This window comes from Diachasmimorpha longicaudata, chromosome 8 (genome assembly GCF_034640455.1).
Source record: "Diachasmimorpha longicaudata isolate KC_UGA_2023 chromosome 8, iyDiaLong2, whole genome shotgun sequence".
Classification (NCBI taxonomy): Eukaryota; Metazoa; Arthropoda; class Insecta; order Hymenoptera; family Braconidae; genus Diachasmimorpha; species Diachasmimorpha longicaudata.
In genome coordinates this window covers 8,135,153-8,157,324 of record NC_087232.1, presented here as the reverse complement: position 1 = coordinate 8,157,324, position 22,172 = coordinate 8,135,153, and the positions used below count along the sequence as shown (strand labels likewise).

General features: G+C 37.4%; 7 protein-coding genes across 20 annotated transcripts; 4 read left to right on the top strand and 3 right to left on the bottom strand.

Moving 5' to 3' along the window:
- Positions 1 to 1,317: 1,317 nt before the first annotated feature.
- On the bottom strand, positions 1,318 to 5,844 carry L(2)gd1 (lethal (2) giant discs 1). 11 transcript variants are annotated; one of them, XM_064126846.1, is made up of 8 exons: positions 5,690 to 5,844; positions 4,698 to 4,836; positions 4,218 to 4,634; positions 2,788 to 4,027; positions 2,435 to 2,701; positions 2,208 to 2,246; positions 1,855 to 1,945; positions 1,318 to 1,771 (listed from the first exon to the last, which is right to left on the bottom strand). In XM_064126846.1, exons 2-8 carry the CDS (start codon positions 4,822 to 4,824, stop codon positions 1,652 to 1,654), a joined length of 2,301 nt encoding a protein of 766 aa, XP_063982916.1. In that variant the 5' UTR covers positions 4,825 to 4,836; positions 5,690 to 5,844; the 3' UTR covers positions 1,318 to 1,651. The 11 variants fall into 11 exon arrangements, with proteins under 11 accessions (XP_063982916.1, XP_063982918.1, XP_063982915.1 ...); XM_064126848.1 differs by having other exon boundaries at positions 4,710 to 4,836; positions 5,690 to 5,841; XM_064126845.1 differs by having other exon boundaries at positions 5,602 to 5,709.
- Positions 5,845 to 6,021: 177 nt separating this feature from the next.
- Positions 6,022 to 8,601, top strand: Vhaac39-1 (Vacuolar H[+] ATPase AC39 subunit 1). The gene is made up of 6 exons (XM_064126860.1): positions 6,022 to 6,297; positions 6,502 to 6,852; positions 7,173 to 7,330; positions 7,468 to 7,644; positions 7,752 to 7,829; positions 7,931 to 8,601. Exons 1-6 carry the CDS (start codon positions 6,177 to 6,179, stop codon positions 8,090 to 8,092), a joined length of 1,047 nt encoding a protein of 348 aa, XP_063982930.1. The 5' UTR covers positions 6,022 to 6,176; the 3' UTR covers positions 8,093 to 8,601.
- Thg (tRNA-histidine guanylyltransferase) lies at positions 7,667 to 10,270 on the bottom strand. 2 transcript variants are annotated; one of them, XM_064126863.1, is made up of 4 exons: positions 10,120 to 10,270; positions 9,570 to 9,807; positions 9,252 to 9,496; positions 7,667 to 9,180 (listed from the first exon to the last, which is right to left on the bottom strand). In XM_064126863.1, the coding sequence occupies exons 1-4, from the start codon at positions 10,144 to 10,146 to the stop codon at positions 8,824 to 8,826; spliced, it is 867 nt and encodes a 288-aa protein (XP_063982933.1). In that variant the 5' UTR covers positions 10,147 to 10,270; the 3' UTR covers positions 7,667 to 8,823. The 2 variants fall into 2 exon arrangements, with proteins under 2 accessions (XP_063982933.1, XP_063982931.1); XM_064126861.1 differs by lacking the exon at positions 10,120 to 10,270 and having other exon boundaries at positions 9,570 to 9,909.
- On the top strand, positions 9,991 to 14,726 carry LOC135165496 (probable methyltransferase TARBP1). Its single transcript, XM_064126837.1, has 2 exons — positions 9,991 to 14,453; positions 14,528 to 14,726. Exons 1-2 carry the CDS (start codon positions 10,123 to 10,125, stop codon positions 14,682 to 14,684), a joined length of 4,488 nt encoding a protein of 1,495 aa, XP_063982907.1. The 5' UTR covers positions 9,991 to 10,122; the 3' UTR covers positions 14,685 to 14,726.
- A 215-nt stretch (positions 14,727 to 14,941) lies between these two features.
- LOC135165506 (ATP synthase subunit g, mitochondrial) lies at positions 14,942 to 15,718 on the bottom strand. The gene is made up of 2 exons (XM_064126864.1): positions 15,577 to 15,718; positions 14,942 to 15,317 (listed from the first exon to the last, which is right to left on the bottom strand). Exons 1-2 carry the CDS (start codon positions 15,614 to 15,616, stop codon positions 15,058 to 15,060), a joined length of 300 nt encoding a protein of 99 aa, XP_063982934.1. The 5' UTR covers positions 15,617 to 15,718; the 3' UTR covers positions 14,942 to 15,057.
- Positions 15,624 to 17,769, top strand: LOC135165502 (protein Rae1). 3 transcript variants are annotated; one of them, XM_064126859.1, is made up of 5 exons: positions 15,624 to 15,765; positions 16,083 to 16,386; positions 16,481 to 16,726; positions 16,867 to 17,346; positions 17,615 to 17,769. In XM_064126859.1, the coding sequence occupies exons 2-5, from the start codon at positions 16,129 to 16,131 to the stop codon at positions 17,699 to 17,701; spliced, it is 1,071 nt and encodes a 356-aa protein (XP_063982929.1). In that variant the 5' UTR covers positions 15,624 to 15,765; positions 16,083 to 16,128; the 3' UTR covers positions 17,702 to 17,769. The 3 variants fall into 3 exon arrangements, with proteins under 3 accessions (XP_063982929.1, XP_063982928.1, XP_063982927.1); XM_064126858.1 differs by lacking the exon at positions 15,624 to 15,765 and adding an exon at positions 15,781 to 15,992; XM_064126857.1 differs by lacking the exon at positions 15,624 to 15,765 and adding an exon at positions 15,782 to 15,974.
- A 232-nt stretch (positions 17,770 to 18,001) lies between these two features.
- LOC135165501 (probable isocitrate dehydrogenase [NAD] subunit alpha, mitochondrial) lies at positions 18,002 to 21,742 on the top strand. The gene is made up of 6 exons (XM_064126856.1): positions 18,002 to 18,169; positions 18,426 to 18,551; positions 19,218 to 19,390; positions 19,679 to 19,913; positions 20,234 to 20,512; positions 20,844 to 21,742. Exons 1-6 carry the CDS (start codon positions 18,143 to 18,145, stop codon positions 21,081 to 21,083), a joined length of 1,080 nt encoding a protein of 359 aa, XP_063982926.1. The 5' UTR covers positions 18,002 to 18,142; the 3' UTR covers positions 21,084 to 21,742.
- Positions 21,743 to 22,172: the final 430 nt, after the last annotated feature.

Below are 22,172 nucleotides of genomic sequence, written 5' to 3'. Positions count from 1 at the left end.
TTTTGAATTCTGGGTTTGCATGAGAAATGGAAAAAATATGCTGATTTTCCAATGCCGAGATGTTCTGAAGTGGCAGTAGGATTTCGAAATGATAAAAATTTCCGGAGCTCACCGCACAAATTTCACCACCAGTGAAATTTCTTTAACAGTGCAGCCTTGAATTACAACATCATCCCCTGATGTTATTTCTCTTCTCCCACTGTCTAATTCCCGGAAATTGCCTCGATGATTTTATGAAAGGGTTGAAGAGCAAACATCGTTAATTTCCAGCTCGTGAAATTTGACGGTTTTAGCCCTTTACCAGTTGCCGACTGCCAAAGGTCAATATTACTCGAGTATACTCACTAAATAATTCTCACTGGAGCATGAATGATTTGGCCTCAGTGTTGTCTGTGGTTCTTCTGGCGTTTAGTTCGGCATCGAGGCCTTCGTACTATCCGCCATGCTCACGGTATAATCAGAACTCTTCCCTCGATTCCTATCGACCATTCGACTTTTACTCTGCACGTGCACTCGAGACTCAATTGTCTAATTGGCAAATAAATCTCGTTGTTTTCAGGAGGGGAGAGTGCTGGCAGTATCCAGGATATTGATCGGGAGATCAATGGAGTTGAAATGCTCGAGAGAGTCATTGTCCTTTTTTATGTTTGATTTGAATCTGTGATTTTACGCAAAGGGCACATCTGCTGGTGTCAGTCGAGGGTTTTGACACCGCAGGGGATGACCCGGGAGTTACTTGGAATTGTCACCTGCTGGGGCGAGGGGATTTTCGATATCGAAGGGCTTTTTTTATTTTATCACACTATTGATGAATTTAAATGGGAAATAATTTTAGTATTCGGCAGATTAACTTTCTGTCTTTCTTTGTTCTGTAGTTTTATTTTTTATAACAATTCATATGACGATTATTGTTTCATTGAGAAATTGTTCAATTATCATCTTTAATAAATGGAATACAACTTATCCACACGACTGCAAGCTGATTCTACAATTCCCCGAGTAGAACAATACATCAGGTGAATGCCACTAACAAACTATTGTCCGATAATCGCTCAATTCTCTCTCTCTCTCTCTCATTCCTATACAACTGGTGTAACGTGTATAGTCAGTGGGGGATTCATACGGAGACCTAATTGAAAGTCCTGTGTCGTACCGTCTAGTATACTCTAATCGTTTCCCGAGTTTTTATTAAACGTCAATTTCACTCGATCATTCTATAATTTCAGGAGAGTTTCCGTTTATCTCTCTTACTCGATTTTCATAGTCTTGCATAGGGATGGGGGAGGTGAATTACTCAAACAATAAATATTATCTGAATATTGTTATAATATGCTGTTTATTTAATTAACCGCTAAGAAGCAATGATACTTACCATCGGAGTGATAACTGAAATCCAAATTTTTTTTTCGCCCCTTAATTAATTTGCGAAACCCAAATTCATATATCAAAGCAATTTTTACTCCGATGGTAAGCTCCACTGTTTCGTACGAAATACAAATACATTTCAGAAAAAAACATATCTATAGATTTATCACATCATTTGAATTTAGTAAGGCATCATAAAATAGTTATCAATCTGTAAACAATGATTCATACGCAGGAGCAGCAGAAGAGAAATGCAATATAAAGAGGAATAAAAAATATTTCAGCATTAATTGTCGATAATTAACCACTTGTCGGTCATTTTCTCAATCTGCTTTGTTAAGATTGGATTTCTCAGGCGAATTTTCACTTCTAACTTACCACCAGCTGCTTTTCTTCCATTCATCAACTACAAAAGAAAAAAAATAAAATAGAAAAAGCCTACAAATATTAACATGGAGTTACTGAAAAATTAATTAAGCAATTTAGTACCGGAAATGAATCGTGGAGAGTGCATTGTGACTCTAGTGGTTGTAGTTTAACGGTGACGGTGCCTAAAAGATTGTCACTTCTAAAAAATCCTCTGAAAAAAAATTTACATAATTTCAAATACAGAAGGGAGAAAAATTTTTATGGAAAATTATGAGATCGACATCAACGATAAAAGAAAACAGTCTAAAAGGGATATGCACTACCAAAGATATGAATTATTTGAAAAGTATTACCTCGAATTATTTCATGGAATTTTTAATCACAAGATTAAACTAAATAATTGAGCAAATAGCAAAAATTTTAATGGAGAATTGAAATTTATTAATGCCATGCTGTACACTTCATTTTCATACCTTGGGTGAGTGCAACACAGCAGAGGATTCATCGAGCATCTGCAAGCAATACTCTAGTCTATTTAATGCGTCTACATAATGAAAATTATCCTTAATAATTACTTAATTTAGTAGGAGTTACAAATAAAAAATGTACGAAAAACAATACCGAAGAATAAAAAACGTCAAACATTCATTTGAGAAAATCATTTCAAGACAAGAATCATTTGATATTGGGGAGGGCTTACCCTTTTGACCAGACTTGGCATTTGAGCCCATGCCTTTTGAAGACTCGCTGAAAAGGCCTACTTGATCGATCGATTACTCCAGACAACGTGAAGGTAGCATCGTACTCAGGATCATTGGAGTTTTTGATCGTTGAGGTGCGATCGGTCGGTGGACTATCACTGGGATATGGAAATTCGTAGATAACATAGGTGTCTGCCTCTTTTGAATAGTTTATTCCCCTTATGATCTGTATTTCCAGATCACCGTCGTTTAAATCTGTACAGCTTCTGTAGATGGTGCGTTCGTTTTAAGAAATTATCGGTTTCATGAGTATACAAAATTCAATGAGAATAAAAATAAACTAAATACTCACTGTACAATGGCATAAGTCTTCACCTCGTAATGATGTTGCGGGGGTGGTAGCCCATCCCTTCTCCGGACCCTCAACATATCGAGGTCCTTGCTGTACCCCAACGCCAGTCGTTCCCACCTGTTGTACCCGGGCACATCCCCAAGAGCCTTAGCATGGTCTCTCGTAGCCATGCATACCTTCTTCTGTTTAATCAAAGTCGCTTCGAGATTATCATAAATTTCCGAGTCCGAGCTGTCCTCATTGATGGGCTGACACTCCTCAGAGGACACCAGAGCAAAGCTCTCATCAGAGGATGCATCAAGCTGGGTTTTGGCATTAGGAGAGAGTGGAAGTGAGCTCATGTCAACAGGTAACCCAGCTCTGCTTGCATTTATCAGAGGATCAATGCCCTTGGCCTGTCTGAGATAGTCCCGGGCAAGTTCCAAATCACCCTCCTTCTTGGCAGCCAGTGCAGCACGTTTCAGTTCAGCCTGTCTACGTTCCAGAAGGAAAATCTGCTTGTCGGCCCTTGTTTTTGGATTTGTCATGGGTTTTTTGGATATTCCCTTGGTTTTTTCGGGTATAGCAGCTCCTGGAGGTGCTGGTGCAGGTCTGCTAGGCCCGGGAGGAGATCCAGATGATACAGGAGACGCCACAATAATTGGAGGAAACCCTGGGGGCGTTGGAAGTTCGTTGAAGTCGACTGGTTTGCCCTTATCATGCAGTTTGATGACCTCCTCATACTGCTTACAGATTCTTCCGTATCGCCTGGCCTTGGACGAGTTTCCCTCCTCCTCTGCCGCTGTTTTGGATCGACGATAGATCTCTAAACGTTCCTTCAACGCCCCTGAGATGCTCTCCCCAGTTACTGGAGCTACTGATTCCCCACCCGATGATTCCTGAGTCTCATTCTCCTCCTTCTGGGGCTCCACAGGCGGATTTGCAGGCTCCGTCACTAATGCAGGATCTCCGGGTAGCTGAGGGGAGGCTGGCATGTCTGATAGATCTACTGTTTCGCCTGCATTCAGCGCTGCTATTACTATGTCGAACTGTTTTACTATTTTCACGTGATTTAGGGCTTCCTCCACGTTTCCGGACTTCTTCCATTTTACTGCCGCTATTCTATACTCTTGTTGACGTTCCTTTAGGACGGATAAACCTTCCTGATCGATTGTGGGGGGAACTGCAGGAGTTTCAGATGTTTTCGATGGTTCGAACGTAGCCTCCAGAGGCTCTGGAATAACGTTTGGGGGGTTTGGAGCTGTATAATCGAGAAATTTATTTTATTTGCAGTCAAATCACCGTTTATTTGGAGAAATAAATTAGTGCAGGACTGCACTAGGGAGACGCTGGAATATATAAATAAAAGAGATGCCGAAGAAATTTTTTCCCTGCCATTTTCATTTACTTATGAATTCTATCAAGTATTTGTTGAAATATATTAATTTTACCTGCCACTTCATCTGCAGATTCATCATGAGGTAATGCCGACGGAGGCAGTTCAGGTGGAATCTCAGACTCATCAATAGCACCCCCACCCTGAGCAGAACGTAATAATCCCTGGAGAGTTTTGATTCCACGTCCATACCTTCTCGCTTTACTTGTCTCATTTAGACTCTTTGCTTTGGCCTCTGCAACCTTGTACATCTCCAATCGCTTTTCCAGCAAGGAAGTTGTCTCTGTCTCAACAGTAGGAGAGGCCTTCTCATAAGGTGCATTAGCCTCTGGTTCTTCATCGTCTGATATTAGTTCTTTCAATTCGTTCAGCAGCTCTGGGTCATTCTCGTCCACGTTTTCATCGTCTTCGTCGTCTGAGCCAATGTCTTTGGGAATTTCGCCGGCTGTTTTTTTAGGTCTTCTTGGCGGTGCTAGCATATTTGATAATCAATTAGCAAATAAATTGATTCTAGGAAAATTTCTGATGTATTTACCATGGTTTTTACCTGTAGGGCGAACTCGAATGTCTTCTCCACTGGTTAAACGACGTAATTCCGCCTCCAATGCCTCATCATCATCATTATCCTCGTCATTGCCAACTGGATTTATCAGGAAATCCATTGAGTCACCGGTCTAGTAGGACAATTTTAACATTACAACTTCAGAATTTGTTAATTTACCAGTTATTACAGTGTTGATAACGTGAGATTAGACTTCAGCTTCAGTCAAAGCATTTAGTATTAACTAAACTAATAATATTAACTAAAAAAGGCAACAGTGTTGATAAGAACGGAGTAGTAAATAATATAATTGAGGAGGAAGTACAAATAGAAATAGAAAAATAACTAAGTAAAAGTGTTACGTTGCTAGCGGGTTTAGTCGTGCGCTTTTTAACCTCCTTCTTCTTGCTAAACATTTCTATTTACAAATGTCTTACGTAATCTGGGAGAATAATTATTAAAAAAAAAATATTTCCTCTAATAATGTGAGCGAACAATAACAACTGATTGGGAAGGACGTTAGGTGTGACGGGTATGAAACTTTGTACGAAACTGTACATTGAGTCGACTTGTCAAAAGGATCCCAGTGACGAACAATCAAAATTCCGAATTCTTAAAAAAGAAAATACATAATTTTTTCTTTATCTTGGAAACGAGTTGGTTTAAGAGAATATTTGTGATAATAGTTTTTATAGAGCAGAAAATTTTCGACAAAAAATTTATTTGAGTTTTTAGCGCTGGAATGAGTCATTACGGAATTATTTCTATTTAAAACGCAAGAGGTAAAGTAGAAGTGGAGAAAGTGAGGCAAAAACCTACATCTTTAAATCGTGTATAACTCAGTATTACTGATAGAATCTGAACGAATCATAGCTCATTATACAGTCCTAGAAAATACCTTCAAAATGGAAAAAATATGGAAATTTCACTCAGTCGATCGCATGTTATATTACAAACAATTAAAAATGGTATTCACACCCTATTACCACTTTCACTTCGCTCCTGGATATTTGAAGGCGCTCATTGGTTAATGTAACTAGTCACATGGGCCAGTCAATAACTCGTGATTATTTCACTAGACGTCGCTCGTTCTCAAGGGTCACGAAAATCACAAGACCATCAAAAGGGTTAAAAGGGAACTCACGAAGCAAGGGTTACTGGATCACATGGGCAAAACCTTTACGAATATTGACGAAAATTTACGAGCATTGACGATGCAAAGCTTTGCTCTCGGGAGCTAGGTGGCTAACCACCCCTTCCCTGCGTTATTCTCACTTCCATTGTATCTTTCCCACCACTACCAATAACGAAATTATATTTTTTCCAATCGATGCAGCTGACTTCATGGCAGTGGGTCATATGATCGTTCAGTGAAAAGGGCGAGTCCGAGTGTAAACTTGTGATCGAGTTATTGTCAATACACAAGTAAATTTCTATTTTTCCAAAATATTCGATTGATTTTTATAATTCAAGATGAAGGGATGCATGTTTAACATTGACGGTGGTTACTTGGAGGGGTTGTGCAGAGGATTCAAATGTGGAATTCTTCAACAGAGTGATTATCTCAATTTGGTGCAGTGTGAAACACTTGAAGGCAAGTTTAACATGTAATTAAACATTAATTTGAAGTTAATCCTCATAATCATCATCTTGTGTCTGCAGTAGCAATAATGTTGGATTATTAATCGCCAACGCTCGATTGAGGCGAAAGAATTTTCTAGATGAATAGTATTTCATAAATGTTTTTTTTTTATAGTGTCATTATATCATTTAATTAATTAATTCTCACCGATTACAGACCTAAAGCTGCATTTAGCTGGAACTGACTATGGGAGTTTCTTGGCAAATGAGCCCTCACCCCTGCAAGTCGGTGTGATTGACGACAAACTCCGAGAAAAGCTCGTCATCGAGTTCCAGCATATGCGCAACCACTCTGTAGAACCTCTGTCTCAATTCCTGGACTTTATCACGTACAGCTACATGATTGACAACATCATTTTGCTGATTACGGGGACACTCCACCAGAGGCCCATCTCGGAGCTGATCCCCAAGTGTCATCCTCTTGGTAGCTTCGAGCAGATGGAAGCTATTCATGTGGCTGCTACTCCTGCTGAATTATATAATGCTGTTTTGGTCGATACTCCACTGGGTAAAAATCATTAATTCGGAAAAATAAAAAAGAATAATTTATTCGGAAGAAATTATTAATAATATTGATAATTTCTTTGTTACTTCAACCAGTATTGATTCCAAACCAAAACCTTGAACTTGTTTAAATTTACGTTTTGTTCATTTGTAAATTATCTCAGTTCCAATGAAGTCAATATTTTTCAAATTTAAGAATTTACTAAAATAAATTTTGCAGACTTCTATTTTTTCAAACAATGATCGCTATTGCTAGAATTCTTACTTCTTAAATTATTTTCTCTGGACAACATAATTTCTCACTCGTCTTCACTATGTTTTTAGCTCCATTTTTCGTTGATTGCATCTCAGAACAGGATTTAGACGAGATGAACATCGAAATCATAAGAAATACTCTCTACAAAGCTTATCTCGAGGCTTTCTACAAGTTTTGTAAAGACATCGGAGGAACTACAGCTGATGTTATGTGTGAAATTCTTGCGGTAATAATTTAATTTAATAAATCATACTTTGTAATTAGCCAACTTCTTATTTTTTGATTCCATGAAATTTTGCAAAGAATAAATTGATCAAAATATTAAAAATTAACGATAGGATTTCGAAATATTTTTCTTCATAGTTTGAAGCTGATAGGCGAGCTATCATCATCACCATCAACTCATTCGGCACTGAATTGGGAAAAGATGATCGTGCGAAGCTGTATCCTCGCTGTGGAAAATTGAATCCCGATGGTTTAGCAGCTCTGGCGCGGGCTGATGACTATGAACAAGTAAAAGCAGTTGCTGAATACTACGCGGTAAATATTAGAGCAATTCACATTTTGTTATTTCTAAGTTTGTAAATTCTCAAAATTTATATTCTCCAAAAAATACACGAAATAATGCACTTAATTATCTACTGCAGGAGTACAGTGCATTATTCGAAGGTGCTGGAAATAATCCCGGAGATAAGACACTTGAGGATAAATTCTTCGAGCATGAGGTAAACTTAGTAATTAATAAATAAAAGAATGGTCTATAAATTGTCTACATTGAAAAAGGAAAATATAAAAATAATCGGACTTATTTTATTCACGCTCACAGGTACGTCTAAATGTCAACGCCTTCCTTCAACAATTCCACTTCGGTGTATTTTACAGCTACTTGAAGCTAAAAGAACAAGAATGCCGCAATATCGTATGGATATCCGAGTGCGTTGCACAGAAACATCGTGCTAAAATCGACAATTACATTCCAATCTTCTAAAAAAATTTAGAATTCTCAATGGGGCATCTGTTGAAAATTGTTCATATTATTTTCTCCAACGTGGGACCTACTTAATCCCGATGGAAACGCCAATTATTACCGTCGTTCTGTATAAAAAAATTGATTTATCATCCACAAGATATGTAGTATAATGTTAAATTTCATGGAGAAATGAAACGAAGGTTAAGTAAACTAAATTAATTAATTTGCAAATCAATCAATGATTTATTTCATTTAAATTACCTAATTTCTGTTTATCGAATCAAAGAGTTATATATTTATATTTGAAAGTTGCAAAAGGACATAGGCATTTTACGTGCAAAATTTTGTAACGAATTTCTGTGTAATTAATTGATTTAGGAAAGTATTATTCTGCTCTGAGTTTTATTGTTGGAATTAATTCGCTTAAATGTCTAGGGGGGAATATACTGCATTCCACTGTAAACCATTATTCACTATGCGTGTATGTATCATAAATTACTTGTGAAAAATATATTCATAAAGACGAATATTTTTATTGGTATTAAGATTTAATTTTCCCTTAATCGTTTTAATGGCTCAAATCATTATTTTTAAATGAGCCATTTTGGGAGATAAACACCAAGAAACTGCTTTATTTTCATTTCTCATTTTTTAATTAAAAAATCCTCTTCCACAGAGCGAATAAAAAAAATGTCAAGAATAAACATCCCAGATGAAAGATTCTATCTGATTAACTCATTAATTATTAATCACGAAGATTTCGTTTCCACTGTGTCCGTTTCAATCTTTTTTTCACTGAACTCTCCTCTAGAAACTCTATTTTTCTTCTTTTTATTTCCATTTTCCCTATTCACTGGAGTCATCGTAGACGCCTTTTTAACATGAAGAATCTCTGGATGTTCATCCCAGAATTTATTCCCAATAATGTCATCGAAAATAGAGATAACCTTATATCTAGACCTCCCATCAGTGTCGTTTATTAATTCTCTGAAGAGAGTCGTTCCCTTTCTAAACATCTGTGGTTCGTTATTGTAATTAATTCCAAAGTCCTGAAAGAGTAACTCATTTTTGAATGCCGAGAGGGTCCCTTTGAGAACTTCTTGGGCCTAAAATCATAAAAGAATCCCTTAAAAATCTAGCCATAAAATCCAAAACTCTACATACAATTCATGAATACCTCTATTGTCGTCATGTTCTTTTTCTGCACCAAATTCCAAAAGCAAGTGTTGTAAAGGTTGTTAACATGAACATCTGCTTGTCTCCAGGATAAATAATCTCGTAAATTCTCGTCAGAAGGATATAAAACAATTCTGGCATCGAATGCCGGGGGATATTTCAAGGGTATGTTGTCAAAAAATTTTGACCAATTGAAGACGTAAGCCGAGGCAAACAAAGAATTCACATAAGTCAGGAGTTTAATCTCTGAAAGATGAATAAAAATTAATCTTCAACCCATCATTGTGAAAAAAATCTTCAATCCATGAAAAATATTTACCTCTTCTACTGTACAACTGAGTATCTTTCTTGAAAACGAATGAATACTCGTCACTTTGTCCATAAGCAATAGTAATTTCTTTGAACTCCTCCATGACGACAGTAGCTGCTGAATTCATGAGGGCTAGTGCTCGAGAGTCGTTGGGTTTTGTGAAATTATGGACATCAGTGAATTTCGAAAAGTTCCTGCCATCGATCCTGACTACTATCCAGCAGTTTGGCAGGCAGATGTTATCATCCTCGAAATTTCGAACGTATTCAAATTTGCTCTTTGCCATTATGGTTGTTGTTAAGGATCTTTTTAGAGAATTATTTAACGTCTTGATGCTTCTCATTAACATGTAAAATTAGGCACGTACATTCAGTATATGTTATTCATCTGTCGCGCATGTTAATATTTTTGAGGTTATGTTTACAATTTCGAGTTCTATAACACATGGTATACATAAAAGGTTAGGTTCTCCAATATTAGACAATACAGCCATAAACAAGCAAGTACATCTAGAATAGACAATATTAATTTAAAATTAAAATTATCGAGGAGTAATTACATCATGGGAAGATTTGAAGCTCTCCATGAAGCCTTTACAAACACATCAACAGCTGGATTCACATTATTGAGTATTTTGGACCCTTCTTTCGAAGATGATCCATCAAAATTCATTCACAAAGTTATGAACGTTTATCACCAGAGAGTTCGAGAGAACACAACTGATGAAAAACTGCATAATGCCTTTCGTGATTTGTTGTGTTATCAATATCAACTCCACAATGAAAGTAAAATGAAAACAATTGGGGATTATTCCAATGAGAAATTATTGGATAATTTGCGGCGAATTTTATTCTATTCTGGAGACAATAATGAGACCATCAAGACAATTCTCAATGATGTGGCCATTCTCCAGATAATTTGTTATGCAAATAATGAGAGCATACAGCAGTTATTTTCAGAGGCTCTTGAGTTCATCCAAAAACAACTTGACGAAGGCAACACTCTTCATAATAACTTGCCAGTTCTCGAAATCATATCTGATGCTGTAGCTTTGCAAACAAGATTATTTACGGAAGCTGGGGAGTTTATCTCGGTTGCATTGCCGGCGACTGTAAAAGCGTGGTTCCCACTCATTGATGAGAATAATTCCCAGGAGTGGAGGCCTTTTGTGTCACTCCTGCTCAAGCTAACGAAAACAATTAATCCTCCAGGAGCTTTTATCAATATGTTGTGGGAGTATATACAAGGATATAATCAACATACATCCAAGAAATCATTGACACTTTTGTGCGGATTGATCGATGATTTTTTCTCAAATCATTCGAGAGATATTCTAGAGTTAAATCTGAAGTCAACTCTGAGTGACAGTGTTCTCGCACTTATTTCCAATCACCTCACATCGAACATACAATTGCATAGGAAGCAAGCGCAGTACAGCTTAAAAAAAATTGTCAATTACCTGAGACGTTATCCTCAGGAACTGATGGAGTGGACTAAACAAAGGGGAAAGTCTAGGACGAATCGCGAGTCAGAGGAACACCTGATGTATCCCTTCGTTTTATGTGAGGATGATAGCGTGAGCATCGAAGAGATAGAAAGTAATTTCTTCTCGTTATTGGAGAGTTTAGAAGAGAAACAGGCGCACCTAGTTCTCCCTGCCCTGGCCCACTTGGATAAATTCCTAGTGGCAAGTGTCACCTACGAATCCTTGTTCAACAGGACCTGGTTGAAGTGCATCTTTACTCGTGTCTTGAATCACGCCAACAACAACGTCATAACAGCAGGACTCAGTACTCTCCTACAAGTAAATCTTTATATTTTCGACGATGAATTCATGCTACTATTGATGGAGACGCTGAATAAAACCTTTCTATATGAATATCAGAATCCTGATCTTCAGCCGCGGGTTCTCCAAGATTTATCCGACTTTTTCATCAAGGCAGAATCATCAGAAATAAATTTAACCAGCAAATTTATTATTCAAGCATCGAAGATCAATTGGTCTCCTATCCCTCTGTTGTATATCCTCGAAGCTCTAGGAAACAATGCAGGAATGACTGATGTAGAGCACAACTTGTGGGGCCGAGAAGAATTGGAAGCTCTACGGCTGATAAGCGAGATACACGTGAAACAGTTGATACAAATAATGAAAATCCCAGCCCAGAGGAATATTCTCAATTGCATAACAATTTACGTGAAATCACCATTTGACTTTTTCGCCATTTGTAGAATCCTTCCGTCAATTATCAATGAAGGGGCCCTGAAACGAGGAGACGATAAATGGAAATTACTCACGAATCTTCTGAAGATGAATATTGAAGAATCCGCCGCTGTCAAATCCATATCCAAGTGTTGTGAACATTTTCTGAAGTGTGAAACTGACGATGCAGAGGTGAAAGCTCTAGCCATTATGGTTGTTCTGATATGTGACGCAGAAAATAAGTTGCTTACTGAGTCTGTCACATCTATTTGTTTGTATCAGTTATTTTTACCAATTGTTGATGCATACAAGAGAGTATACGCCAATCCCTGGCTGTATCTCAAAGCTCTGCAGGTGATAACTTACCTAATGGAATTGTCACCGAAAAAAGATGATCCTTACGTCACATTAATTTTTGGATTTTCACAGTCCATATTGGATTTGATCATGAACAGCCTCAGATCTAACTGGCCAAGATCCTACAAAACTGGTAAAATTTATATGAAGGTCCTTTCAGCTATTCTGAGAATCGAAGACCCTTCTTTCACTGAATTTATCAACAGCATGATCAATATCGCAGATGAAGAGATTGAAAAGATTCTAGATCTCATTAATCTTCGGGATACACCTGTTATTCGAACATGGTACACCTTGAATATTCTCCATTTGTTGAAAAAGAGCAAGAATTGTGGTACCATTGTTAGTAATCGTCACCCTACATTTGTTTCAAGCAATGGAGACGGAAAAATAGTGTCTGAATGCTATGGCCTTGTGGCGAAAATTTATCTTGACTTTGTTGAAAGCAATGAAAAATTATCCTCGGAATTCTTCAAGGAATTTCTGAATGAGAAACTCATGCCCTTGGCGGAAACCAAATCTGATGATGCACTTCCAAATATCCTTAAAATCCTGAGATTCATAATTGTTAAGCAGAACGATTGTGGGGAAATAATGAACGCGTCTTTAATTATTAGAGATATTATCGAGGTTTGTTGGAGCACTTTACGGGATATGCATAAAACTGAAATGTATAGAATCTCTGCTGAAGTTTTCTTGGAGCTGCTATTAACCAGGCATTTTCTCAGGATAGAAGAATTCAGACATATTGCCTTGAATTATGTACATGAGATAATTTCTCAGACTGATAATTCTTCAAGCTTGCGATGCTTGCTTTTCAAGAGAATGATATGTATTGATAATGATGATGTATACATTTTTCGTGATGCGATACTGTCATCGTTTTTACAGACAGATGTCGGAAAAATAAATAAAAGAATTGACATGCAAACGTGTTGCTACATAATTAAAAATGTTAAAATCAACTTTATCACGACATTCGGATTGGGAGCGTACACAGATGTGATAACTAGAGCTTTCCTAGCAATCCTGATTACACGAGTAGTTATTCAATGCAAAGAGAATATCAGCGAAAGTTACATTCCACAACTGCTCCGTTTGTTGGAGAAGCAAAGTAATAAGAGATACTTTGGGGATTCAAACGCGCATCGACGGAAGCTTCGAATAATGCAGGTATTGCTGTTGATGACCTCGGAAATTTCGGAAGATAATGCCTTGAAGATTCACAATGTCTTGACTCAATTGACTCTAATCGAAAGCGATCAGTCAAGTGTTAGAATTATGAAAGAGTGGATTTTGATACGTCTCCATACCCGTTACGAAACATTACGTAATTCTGTCTGGGATTTATTTATTTCAGCACGTGAAAATCGACCGGGTGGTCTACCTTCTTTAATCTCAATTGTCTACCACGTGTCTAAATCCTTACGTAGCTTGGAACAAGTGGAGTACATTCGGAAGGCTGTAACTTATATCCTGCCCAGTTGTTTCTGTCAGCAATTCGTCGTTCGATTATACTCGCAAGTAATATTGTGTAAATTGTGGGAGATGACTGATGAGATTGCGCCAGAAGTGTCGATGGAGTATGAGAGTGTTAGGGCAGCTATACACGAGAGTCTGGTTTATGGAAATATGATGACGAATTCTATGAAACTGTTTGACAATTTTTATTTCTCCAAGTTTAATTCAGAGCATCACTGGAATTTATATAGTATTTTCTATGACATTCCAAGATTAACGAATGTTTCTATGGATGAGTGGATCAGGTTTGACGAAGATGGCTTGTTTCAACACTCTTTTTTCAACAAAGTCAATTCTCTTCCTTATTTCCGCTACGATAACGAGTTGAGTAAAATTCCATCTTCCTCATCGTTGAAAAATTCATTAACTCCGGATGCAGACGTATTCAATGAAGACAGCATTGCTGACATTCAAAAAAAGATAATTCCATCGACTTTTGGAATTTCAACTAGTGATTCCCTGGTAACGATGAAGCTTAAAAAGAAACTTATAACTAATGACACTGGTCTCATCGTCATTGCGACGCTGATTGAAGGCTTTCCTAACCTTGGAGGCTTAGCCAGAACAGCTGAGATTTTCTGTGCGAGGGAATTGATTCTGAAGAGTAAGAGATACACAGAAAACAAAGACTTTCAGAGTCTGAGCGTCACTGCAGAGAAATGGATTACAATATCGGAGGTGAAACCTCACGAATTACGTGATTATTTGCTGGAGCAGAAGTCCAAGGGATGGAATTTAATTGGTGCTGAACAGACTGCCAATAGTGTCAATCTTCTTGACATAAAGTTCAAAGAGAAGACAATTCTTCTTTTGGGGTAACTATTCTATTCTTTGATGTTCCCTAACAGAGGATTGATTAATGGTAACGAGAATTTTTTTATGTTTTCAGAAATGAGAAGACTGGAATACCAGCAAATTTAATTCAACTATTGGACACGTGTGTCGAGATTCCTCAGGCAGGCGTCATTCGATCTCTCAACGTCCACGTGACTGGAGCCATTTGTATGTGGCAATACGCACAACAACACCTTTTCCAATGTTCATGATGATTTATAAAAATTAAATTTTAATAAAAAAAATTGTAGTAATAGTTTTCTAAAGCTTCGAGCGCTGCATTTGATTATTTATATTTATTATTCCCGTGGGCCAATTCTTCCCTACAACGGACTTCATGATATTATTTATTTCTTGTTAACAAGTTCTACATAACTTGGTTCGTTTGGAGGACTCTCTGTTGATATTATGTTAATGAATTATTAAATGAATTGAGTTATAAAGTTGTAAGACAATGCTTGATGTGAACTGCATTGAAATCAGGTATTTATTACTCCAACGAATGCACGAGTATCGTTAACATCTGTTTTCATCAATAATTTGATATCTATGATACTTCAATAATTGAATAATGAATTGAAAAACTTAAACGTCGTAACCAACGAGATGCCTCTTGCCAATGCATTCACCAATGAAGAACCAGCACCAGATTTCTATTCCTACGAGGGTGTTGATCCATGCCTCCTTGACAGTCAGATTTTTGTACGCACCGGTTTTTGCACTGTGAATTAATTTTGCAAGACCAGCACGAATTGCTGGGATATCACCTGGCTTTGGTGGTGTTAGCTCTACCTTGGCGTAACGCAGGATTATCTCTGCTTGTGGTTTAGCCAGTGTCAGTGCAGCTGTAATTAATTAGAAAGAAATATTAGGTTATTGCCTCAATGACACCAGAAATTAAAATCAGCAAAATAATTATGAGATAATCAAAATGAATTTGTTTACAGAAAAAATAAGAATTGAGCTAGTAAAAAATGAAGAAAAAATTTAAATTTTAATATTACAAATCATTAGTTATGTAAGAATCGTGATATTGTCATGAGTTAAAAATCAGTTGAATTGGATTTCCAGGTAAGGGATATTGGAATTTAATAGGGTAATTACTCTTAGCAAGTGTCACTGCCTTTCCAGCGAGTCCAGCCATCTTCGTAGGATGATATTAACGTTGATTAATCGCTTAATCAGGCTTCGTAAAGGTGAGATGAAGTATTGAAGGCAGAACTGAATGGAGGTTAACCTCTTCGCGTTGAAGATCGACCGAATTCAAGGGGAGTTTGCAACACACGAGACACTGTGAGTCACATGAAGTGTTCGCTTTTTGTACAAGTGAAACGAATATCGGTGCGATTCGGAAACAATTGTTGAAACACTTCGAGAGCAAATAAAGGCGCTAAAGCCGAAAATCAGTGATTTTTACAACAATTAATCCATTATATCAAAGTTTTTATTTAAACCTTTATTTGTGTACATTAACTGGAATAACTTTCAATCAATATTCTGGGGTAACTACATATCAACTAGTATTTGTCCTTCAAACATGTTTTAAACATTATAACCTTAGAAAAACCGACGAAGAAAATTGCATTGCTTGTTCATCTCCTTGCTTGCAGGTGAAACGAAATTTTTAGAATCGTCGATTAAAGACAACAGAAAGAGATGTTTAACCAAACAAGCACATTGGGAGCTGTTGCTCCAGGCAATGCCAACCCTATGAAGGATTTTGAAGTGGTTTCACCACCAGACGATTCGATATCGAGTCTAGCTTTCAGTCCAGCATCGATTTCTCAGAATTTTCTTGTTGCCGGGTCATGGGACTGCAACGTCAGATGCTGGGAGGTTGAACAAACTGGCAAGACAGTTCCTAAATCCATGCAGACACTGGGAGGCCCAGTTTTAGATGTTTGTTGGCACGATGTATGTGTTTAAAATTCTCTCAGACATTTCCATCCATTTATTCATTAATTAAATGATGAATGAATTGTGCTTAATGTATTTATGCATTGTCCAGGATGGAACTAAAGTATTCATGGCCTCCTGCGATAAAATGGTCAAGTGCTGGGATTTAGCATCAAATCAAAGTGTCCAAGTAGCTCAACACGATGCACCTGTTAAAACGTGTCACTGGGTTAAGGGATCAAACTACTCTTGTCTGATGACTGGTTCCTGGGATAAGACACTCAAGTTCTGGGATACCAGGAGTCCAAATCCCATGTTAACGATTAATCTACCAGAAAGATGCTACTGTGCTGACGTTGTAAGTATTAACTCTACTGAATCATCATTTTTTTATGTTTAACAAATTTGCTACTTTCCCTAAATTAATTTGTCTTAGGGATTATATTATATGTCATTAATTTATTTAAATATAATAATAATAAAAAAAAAAATTCATAGGATTATCCAATGGCTGTAGTTGGTACAGCAGGTCGAGGTCTAATAATTTATCAGCTGGAAGGCACTCCCCAGGAGTTCAAAAGAGTGGAATCGCCCCTGAAGTATCAGCACCGTTCTGTTGCAATTTTCAGAGACAAGAAAAAAGGCCCAAATGGTTACGCTCTTGGCAGTGTTGAAGGACGAGTTGCTATTCAGTATGTGAATCCCTCTAACCCCAAAGACAACTTTACCTTCAAGTGTCATCGATCGAACGGCGCACCCAACGGCTACCAGGACATCTATGCCGTCAATGATATTGCATTTCACCCTGTGCATGGAACCCTAGCCACTGTTGGTAGTGATGGAACATTCAGCTTCTGGGATAAAGACGCCAGAACTAAATTGAAGCCATCTGAACCCATGGAACAGTCTATCACTCGTTGTTGCTTCAATCACAATGGACAGATATTTGCCTATTCTGTATCGTATGATTGGTCGAAGGTAATTACCGTGATTTTTACGTGAATACCTTTATGATTTCAAGTTCATTTAGGAGGTTCTTGTGGCCAAGGACAAATATTGGAATTCTTGAAAATTTTAGACGTTTTGAGAAATTTTAAAAATTTACCGTTTCTAAGAAATAGGAGAGAAGAAAAATGGTATACGTAATTACGTACAATTACAGCTGTATCAAAAATACAGACTTCTGCAATTATGAAAATTATTCTAATGTCTACAATGCATTCTCATATTCGTAATATTGTTTAAGGGTCACGAATTCTACAATCCCATGAAGAAAAACTACATCTTCCTGAGATCGTGCTACGACGAACTCAAGCCAAGGAGTACCTCGTAAAAAACATTTATAGTTTTGTCTTGAATTTTTTATGAGAAAAGAAACTTGAATAAATTTCTTTTATTACCTAAAAAGTATTGTTTTATTTAACCCTCATTACCGATTAAGTAGAAATTTTGCAAAGATTTCTTGATAAACGTTTTTTATTGTTATAAAAACAGCTGTGAAATATAAGAAAAATTGGCTGCAATCATTAATTTTCGATTTGAATGCCTTTCGCCTAGGCAGCAACTGGCGCCAGTGGTGCATTAAAAACCAGCCCACTTGACATCCCAAAACCTCTCCTCTAAAATTCCCTCAGCAAGATCTCTATGCTCCGTGGCATGTTCGGTGGGGTGCCTTGACGTGCCTGTGTGATAAAATTATCCAATAAAACTGAACGATTTATTTATATTTTTAATTAAATAAAACCTCATCTCTAGCCACATAACATATATTGAAATGGCAGCCCAGTGGATTAGAAAAGTCGTAAGTATGATTCTCTTCCATTCTCAGTTGAATAGCTTAAGCTCTTGCTCCATCCATCGATTTTCTCATATACGAAAATTAACATTTGTAGAAGGTTAGAATCCCCAATATACCTCTTCTGCATTCCCCACTACATATGGCCCCCTCGTCTCTTCTCTCTTTATTTCTGGCCGCTGCTCCCTTTTGCAACTTCTCACCTTTCAGTAGCATTTCTCAATGAATGTCGTGGGTTTCATCGTTCATTGATGGGTTTTAGGTGTCACCTGGAGTCACTGGGGCTCGGTTATATAGTGGAGGCCCTCACAAATGTACCATCATACCTGGCGATGGTATTGGACCGGAGATTTCGGCTGCTGTACAGAAAATATTCGATGCTGCCAAGGTATTTGGGGATTATTCAATCATCTTGTGGTCTGACATCGTTCCATTGATTTCATTTGTTTTGGATGATTTAAAGTAGAACCATTAAATGATTCGGGAGTTCCAACTATCACATTAGCTTCCATTAGATATTTTTTTGGGGGCTTTAAGGTGATCCAGGGTTATCAGCGGACAATCTTTCATTTTTTAATGGCCTTCTGATTGAATTCATTCTAAACAGGACGTTTGGATGGTATTTTAGAAATTGAAGAGTGAAACAGTTCATAGAAAAATATTACTTGAAATTTTTTCTAAAACCACTTGGTATCAGTATCAAAGTAATTACATAATCGTAAAAGACATATACAGAATTACGGGAATGGAAAAAGTAGTTTATATCATTCTATTTAACTATCTCCATCCATTGTTTTCATAAGATCGTGAAAAAATATTTATTGGTAATCCAAATAACTACAAAACAAGTGTAATTCAACATCTCATTTGGATGATAGAAAACAAATATTGTACCAATCATTTAACTCCTTCCTCCCAGGATATTAATTTTATTTAACTTCAAGAGGAATAATTATCATAACGGATAAAACCAATTAAAAATTACATAAGGCTACTAGACTTAAATGTTTGATTACATTTTAGAAATGAAGATATCTTCTGTTGAATCGTTCAGGTACCAATCGAATGGGAATCAGTAGATGTGACGCCTGTGAAAGGGCCAGATGGAAAATTTGGGATTCCTCAGGCTGCCATAGACTCAGTCAATAGAAATAAAATCGGCCTTAAGGGTCCCCTCATGACGCCCATCGGAAAGGGCCATAGATCGCTTAATCTTGCATTGAGAAAGTAAGTTATGAAAAATAAAAAATAGTAAGAGAGTTCTGGTATTTGTCGGGTTGCAATCTGATGTAGCGAGTTGCCTGGAGTTCAAATGATTACGTAACGTGCCTATAGTTGAGTCACGCCTCAATTTTAGTCTTCATTGGGTCATGAATTTTATTTCCATGACGAGGAAATCACAAATGAAATGCCGAAATTATAAACAAACGTATAAAAACTCATTTGAGCTAAAATTTTGTAGAGAACTAAGAGTTTAAAAATTTATTCAATGTTTTGCCTTCCTTGTGCCCTTAGGGAATTTAATTTATACGCCAACGTTAGACCCTGCCGCTCCCTTGAGGGCTACAAAACTCTTTACGATAACGTAGACGTCGTAACAATTCGTGAGAATACCGAGGGCGAATACTCTGGTATTGAGCATGAAATTGTCGATGGAGTCGTTCAGTCCATTAAGCTCATCACGGAGGAGGCTTCGACAAGAGTTGCCGAATTTGCGTTTCAGTATGCCAGTGAAAATAATAGGAAAAAGGTACGAATTTATAGTAATTTCGTCATTAGCCGGTTTAAAAATCTTATTTTATTTTACAACGACAATAACAATTATAAACAACTGGGAAGTCGTCCAAGAATTATTGATATGATTATCAATGTGATTATTGGTATGATTATTAATAAATGAAGAGGATGTGTTTTAGGAAAATTCTAGTGTTGACACTTGGAAATTGAAATTTCTTCATACAAATTTCATAACATTTCTAGTCATCTCCATTCAATTCGGAGACAATCACTATAACGTTCATTTTTCAATAATTAATTAATTAACAATGTAATCTTGGAATTGATGCTCAGGTGACAGCGGTGCACAAAGCCAACATAATGAGAATGTCGGATGGTCTGTTCCTGCGATGTTGTCGTGAGGCTGCCCAGAAATTTCCAAATGTCAAATTTGAAGAACGATACCTGGACACAGTATGCCTAAATATGGTCCAGGACCCGAGTAAATATGACGTTCTCGTAATGCCTAACCTCTACGGCGATATCCTCTCCGACATGTGTGCAGGTCTCGTCGGGGGGTTAGGATTGACCCCGAGTGGAAATATTGGGCTTAATGGTGCTCTCTTCGAGTCTGTGAGTATTCAGATCTTAATAGTGCCTTTATTTAAATTCTCTTATTATCATTGACATGTGAGGGGGGAGGGGGCGGAAGGTGAATCAATGAACAATAAACATTCACTGGATAAAAAAATTAAATTTCGGCGAGAGTTAGTTGTCCTTCAAAAACAAATCCAAAATCTAGTCTCTGACTCGTGCGGAAAAAAATGCATTTCGACGCTGGAAAGTAGTTAGTGACATGCTAATTAAATCAACATGTAAAAAGTCTAAATATTTCATTCTTCCGGAATTCTTCAGTAAAGGCTTAAACAATAAAACAATAAAATAATGTAAATACTTGTTTTAGGTGCACGGAACAGCCCCAGACATCGCTGGCCATGACAAAGCGAACCCAACCGCCCTTCTCCTCTCCGCAGTAATGATGCTCAAGCACATGGGCCTCGTTGACCATGCCAAGATCATCGAGCAAGCAGCTTATGACACCATCAAAGACGCCAAATACTTAACCGGCGATTTAGGTGGCACTGCCAAATGCAGCGAGTTCACGAACGAAATCTGCAAGAAAATAGCTGCTGCGACGAACTAATTCGTTTGTAATTGTTCAGTTGAAGGAGAACTGTTGAAAAATTACCAGGAATCTGTAGGGGAGTCGTGAAATGAGGAAAATCAGTCTCAATGAAAAAATATCACTAGCGAAATGATAAAGTTTGAGCTGAAGTCAATCTGATTTGTCTCGTTTCACAACTTAGCTACTAAAATGTCATGAAAAATTTCTTTGTCCATGGACAATCGATTGATTTTTCATTTCCAAGTCACCAAATACTCGTCGGTTATCTAATCACCTTAGAAACAATTCGGTTAATTCCGGATTTTCACCGTTTTCATTAATTTTTAGTTTCAAAAATGGTTTTAAACGCTTATAGACGAATTGTTCGTGTGAATTAAAACGATTGAATCGTTATCGGCCGCAGATACCTTTCATACGTCGATCATACTGTCGTAGTGAATTTTATGTAATGTAATCTACCGTGGAAAGTCAAACTTCGAGACTCTAGTATTTAAAATGAAACCAGAAAGTGGAAAAATAAAATTTTTCCATTATCAAGTGCATTGTATAGGACTGTATAAAGACCAATCGATGAATTGTTACGAGAGGACTGCTCTCCTCAGTGAGAAAAATCATTAGATGACGAACATGTTCGTGCAGTATTAATGATGAATAAAATTGAAATAAAAACAAATAAATCAGTGAAAGCAATCCCTTTATTCCCTCTAACTTCACACGTGCTCATTAAATCCTTCAGGTTAAATAAAAAAATGAATGACTTTTTTTAACCTTGTTTCTCCTGTTAATGTACAATGCACATCTGGAGCAAAATGTCATCCCGTTGAGAGGGTTCACATGATCTCGAAATGTGAGAGGCGAGAAAAAAATCAAGAACTCGAAGAGGGAGGGGGAGGGGGGGGGGTGCTATTCAAGGCATATCAACGTGATTCTTACGGCAGGCACTTCAGTTACCACTATATCAGTGTACACCACACCCTCTGAGAGCCTGCGCTCCCTCCTCCAGCTCCCCCCACCCCCCGCCAAGCCCTATTATTATCAAAGCCATGGAAAAGTTTCGAGTATGAGAAAAGTTGTCGGCAATATTTCACAACTCTCCTCTCTCCTTCG

Bases quoted from the DNA above. Each gene is read 5' to 3' on its own strand.
- LOC135165501 (XM_064126856.1), top strand. From the start codon at position 18,143: ATGGCAGCCCAGTGGATTAGAAAAGTC. The intron at 18,552-19,217 runs GTATTTGGGGAT...TGAATCGTTCAG, and splicing joins AAATATTCGATGCTGCCAAG to GTACCAATCGAATGGGAATC. The intron at 19,914-20,233 runs GTACGAATTTAT...ATTGATGCTCAG, and splicing joins GTGAAAATAATAGGAAAAAG to GTGACAGCGGTGCACAAAGC.
- Thg (XM_064126861.1), bottom strand. From the start codon at position 9,909: ATGTTAATGAGAAGCATCAAGACGTTAAATAATTCTCTAAAAAGATCC. The intron at 9,497-9,569 runs GTAAATATTTTT...TTCATCTTTCAG, and splicing joins TCAGTTGTACAGTAGAAGAG to AGATTAAACTCCTGACTTAT. The intron at 9,181-9,251 runs GTATTCATGAAT...TTATGATTTTAG, and splicing joins AGAACATGACGACAATAGAG to GCCCAAGAAGTTCTCAAAGG.
- LOC135165506 (XM_064126864.1), bottom strand. From the start codon at position 15,616: ATGGCTGGACTCGCTGGAAAGGCAGTGACACTTGCTAAGA. The intron at 15,318-15,576 runs GTAATTACCCTA...AATTAATTACAG, and splicing joins GGCAGTGACACTTGCTAAGA to CTGCACTGACACTGGCTAAA.
- LOC135165496 (XM_064126837.1), top strand. From the start codon at position 10,123: ATGGGAAGATTTGAAGCTCTCCATGAAGCCTTTACAAACACATCAACA. The intron at 14,454-14,527 runs GTAACTATTCTA...TTATGTTTTCAG, and splicing joins AAGACAATTCTTCTTTTGGG to AAATGAGAAGACTGGAATAC.
- Vhaac39-1 (XM_064126860.1), top strand. From the start codon at position 6,177: ATGAAGGGATGCATGTTTAACATTGACGGTGGTTACTTGGAGGGGTTG. The intron at 6,853-7,172 runs GTAAAAATCATT...CTATGTTTTTAG, and splicing joins TTTGGTCGATACTCCACTGG to CTCCATTTTTCGTTGATTGC. The intron at 7,645-7,751 runs GTAAATATTAGA...TATCTACTGCAG, and splicing joins CAGTTGCTGAATACTACGCG to GAGTACAGTGCATTATTCGA.
- LOC135165502 (XM_064126859.1), top strand. From the start codon at position 16,129: ATGTTTAACCAAACAAGCACATTGGGAGCTGTTGCTCCAGGCAATGCC. The intron at 16,387-16,480 runs GTATGTGTTTAA...TGCATTGTCCAG, and splicing joins TAGATGTTTGTTGGCACGAT to GATGGAACTAAAGTATTCAT. The intron at 16,727-16,866 runs GTAAGTATTAAC...AAAAATTCATAG, and splicing joins GATGCTACTGTGCTGACGTT to GATTATCCAATGGCTGTAGT.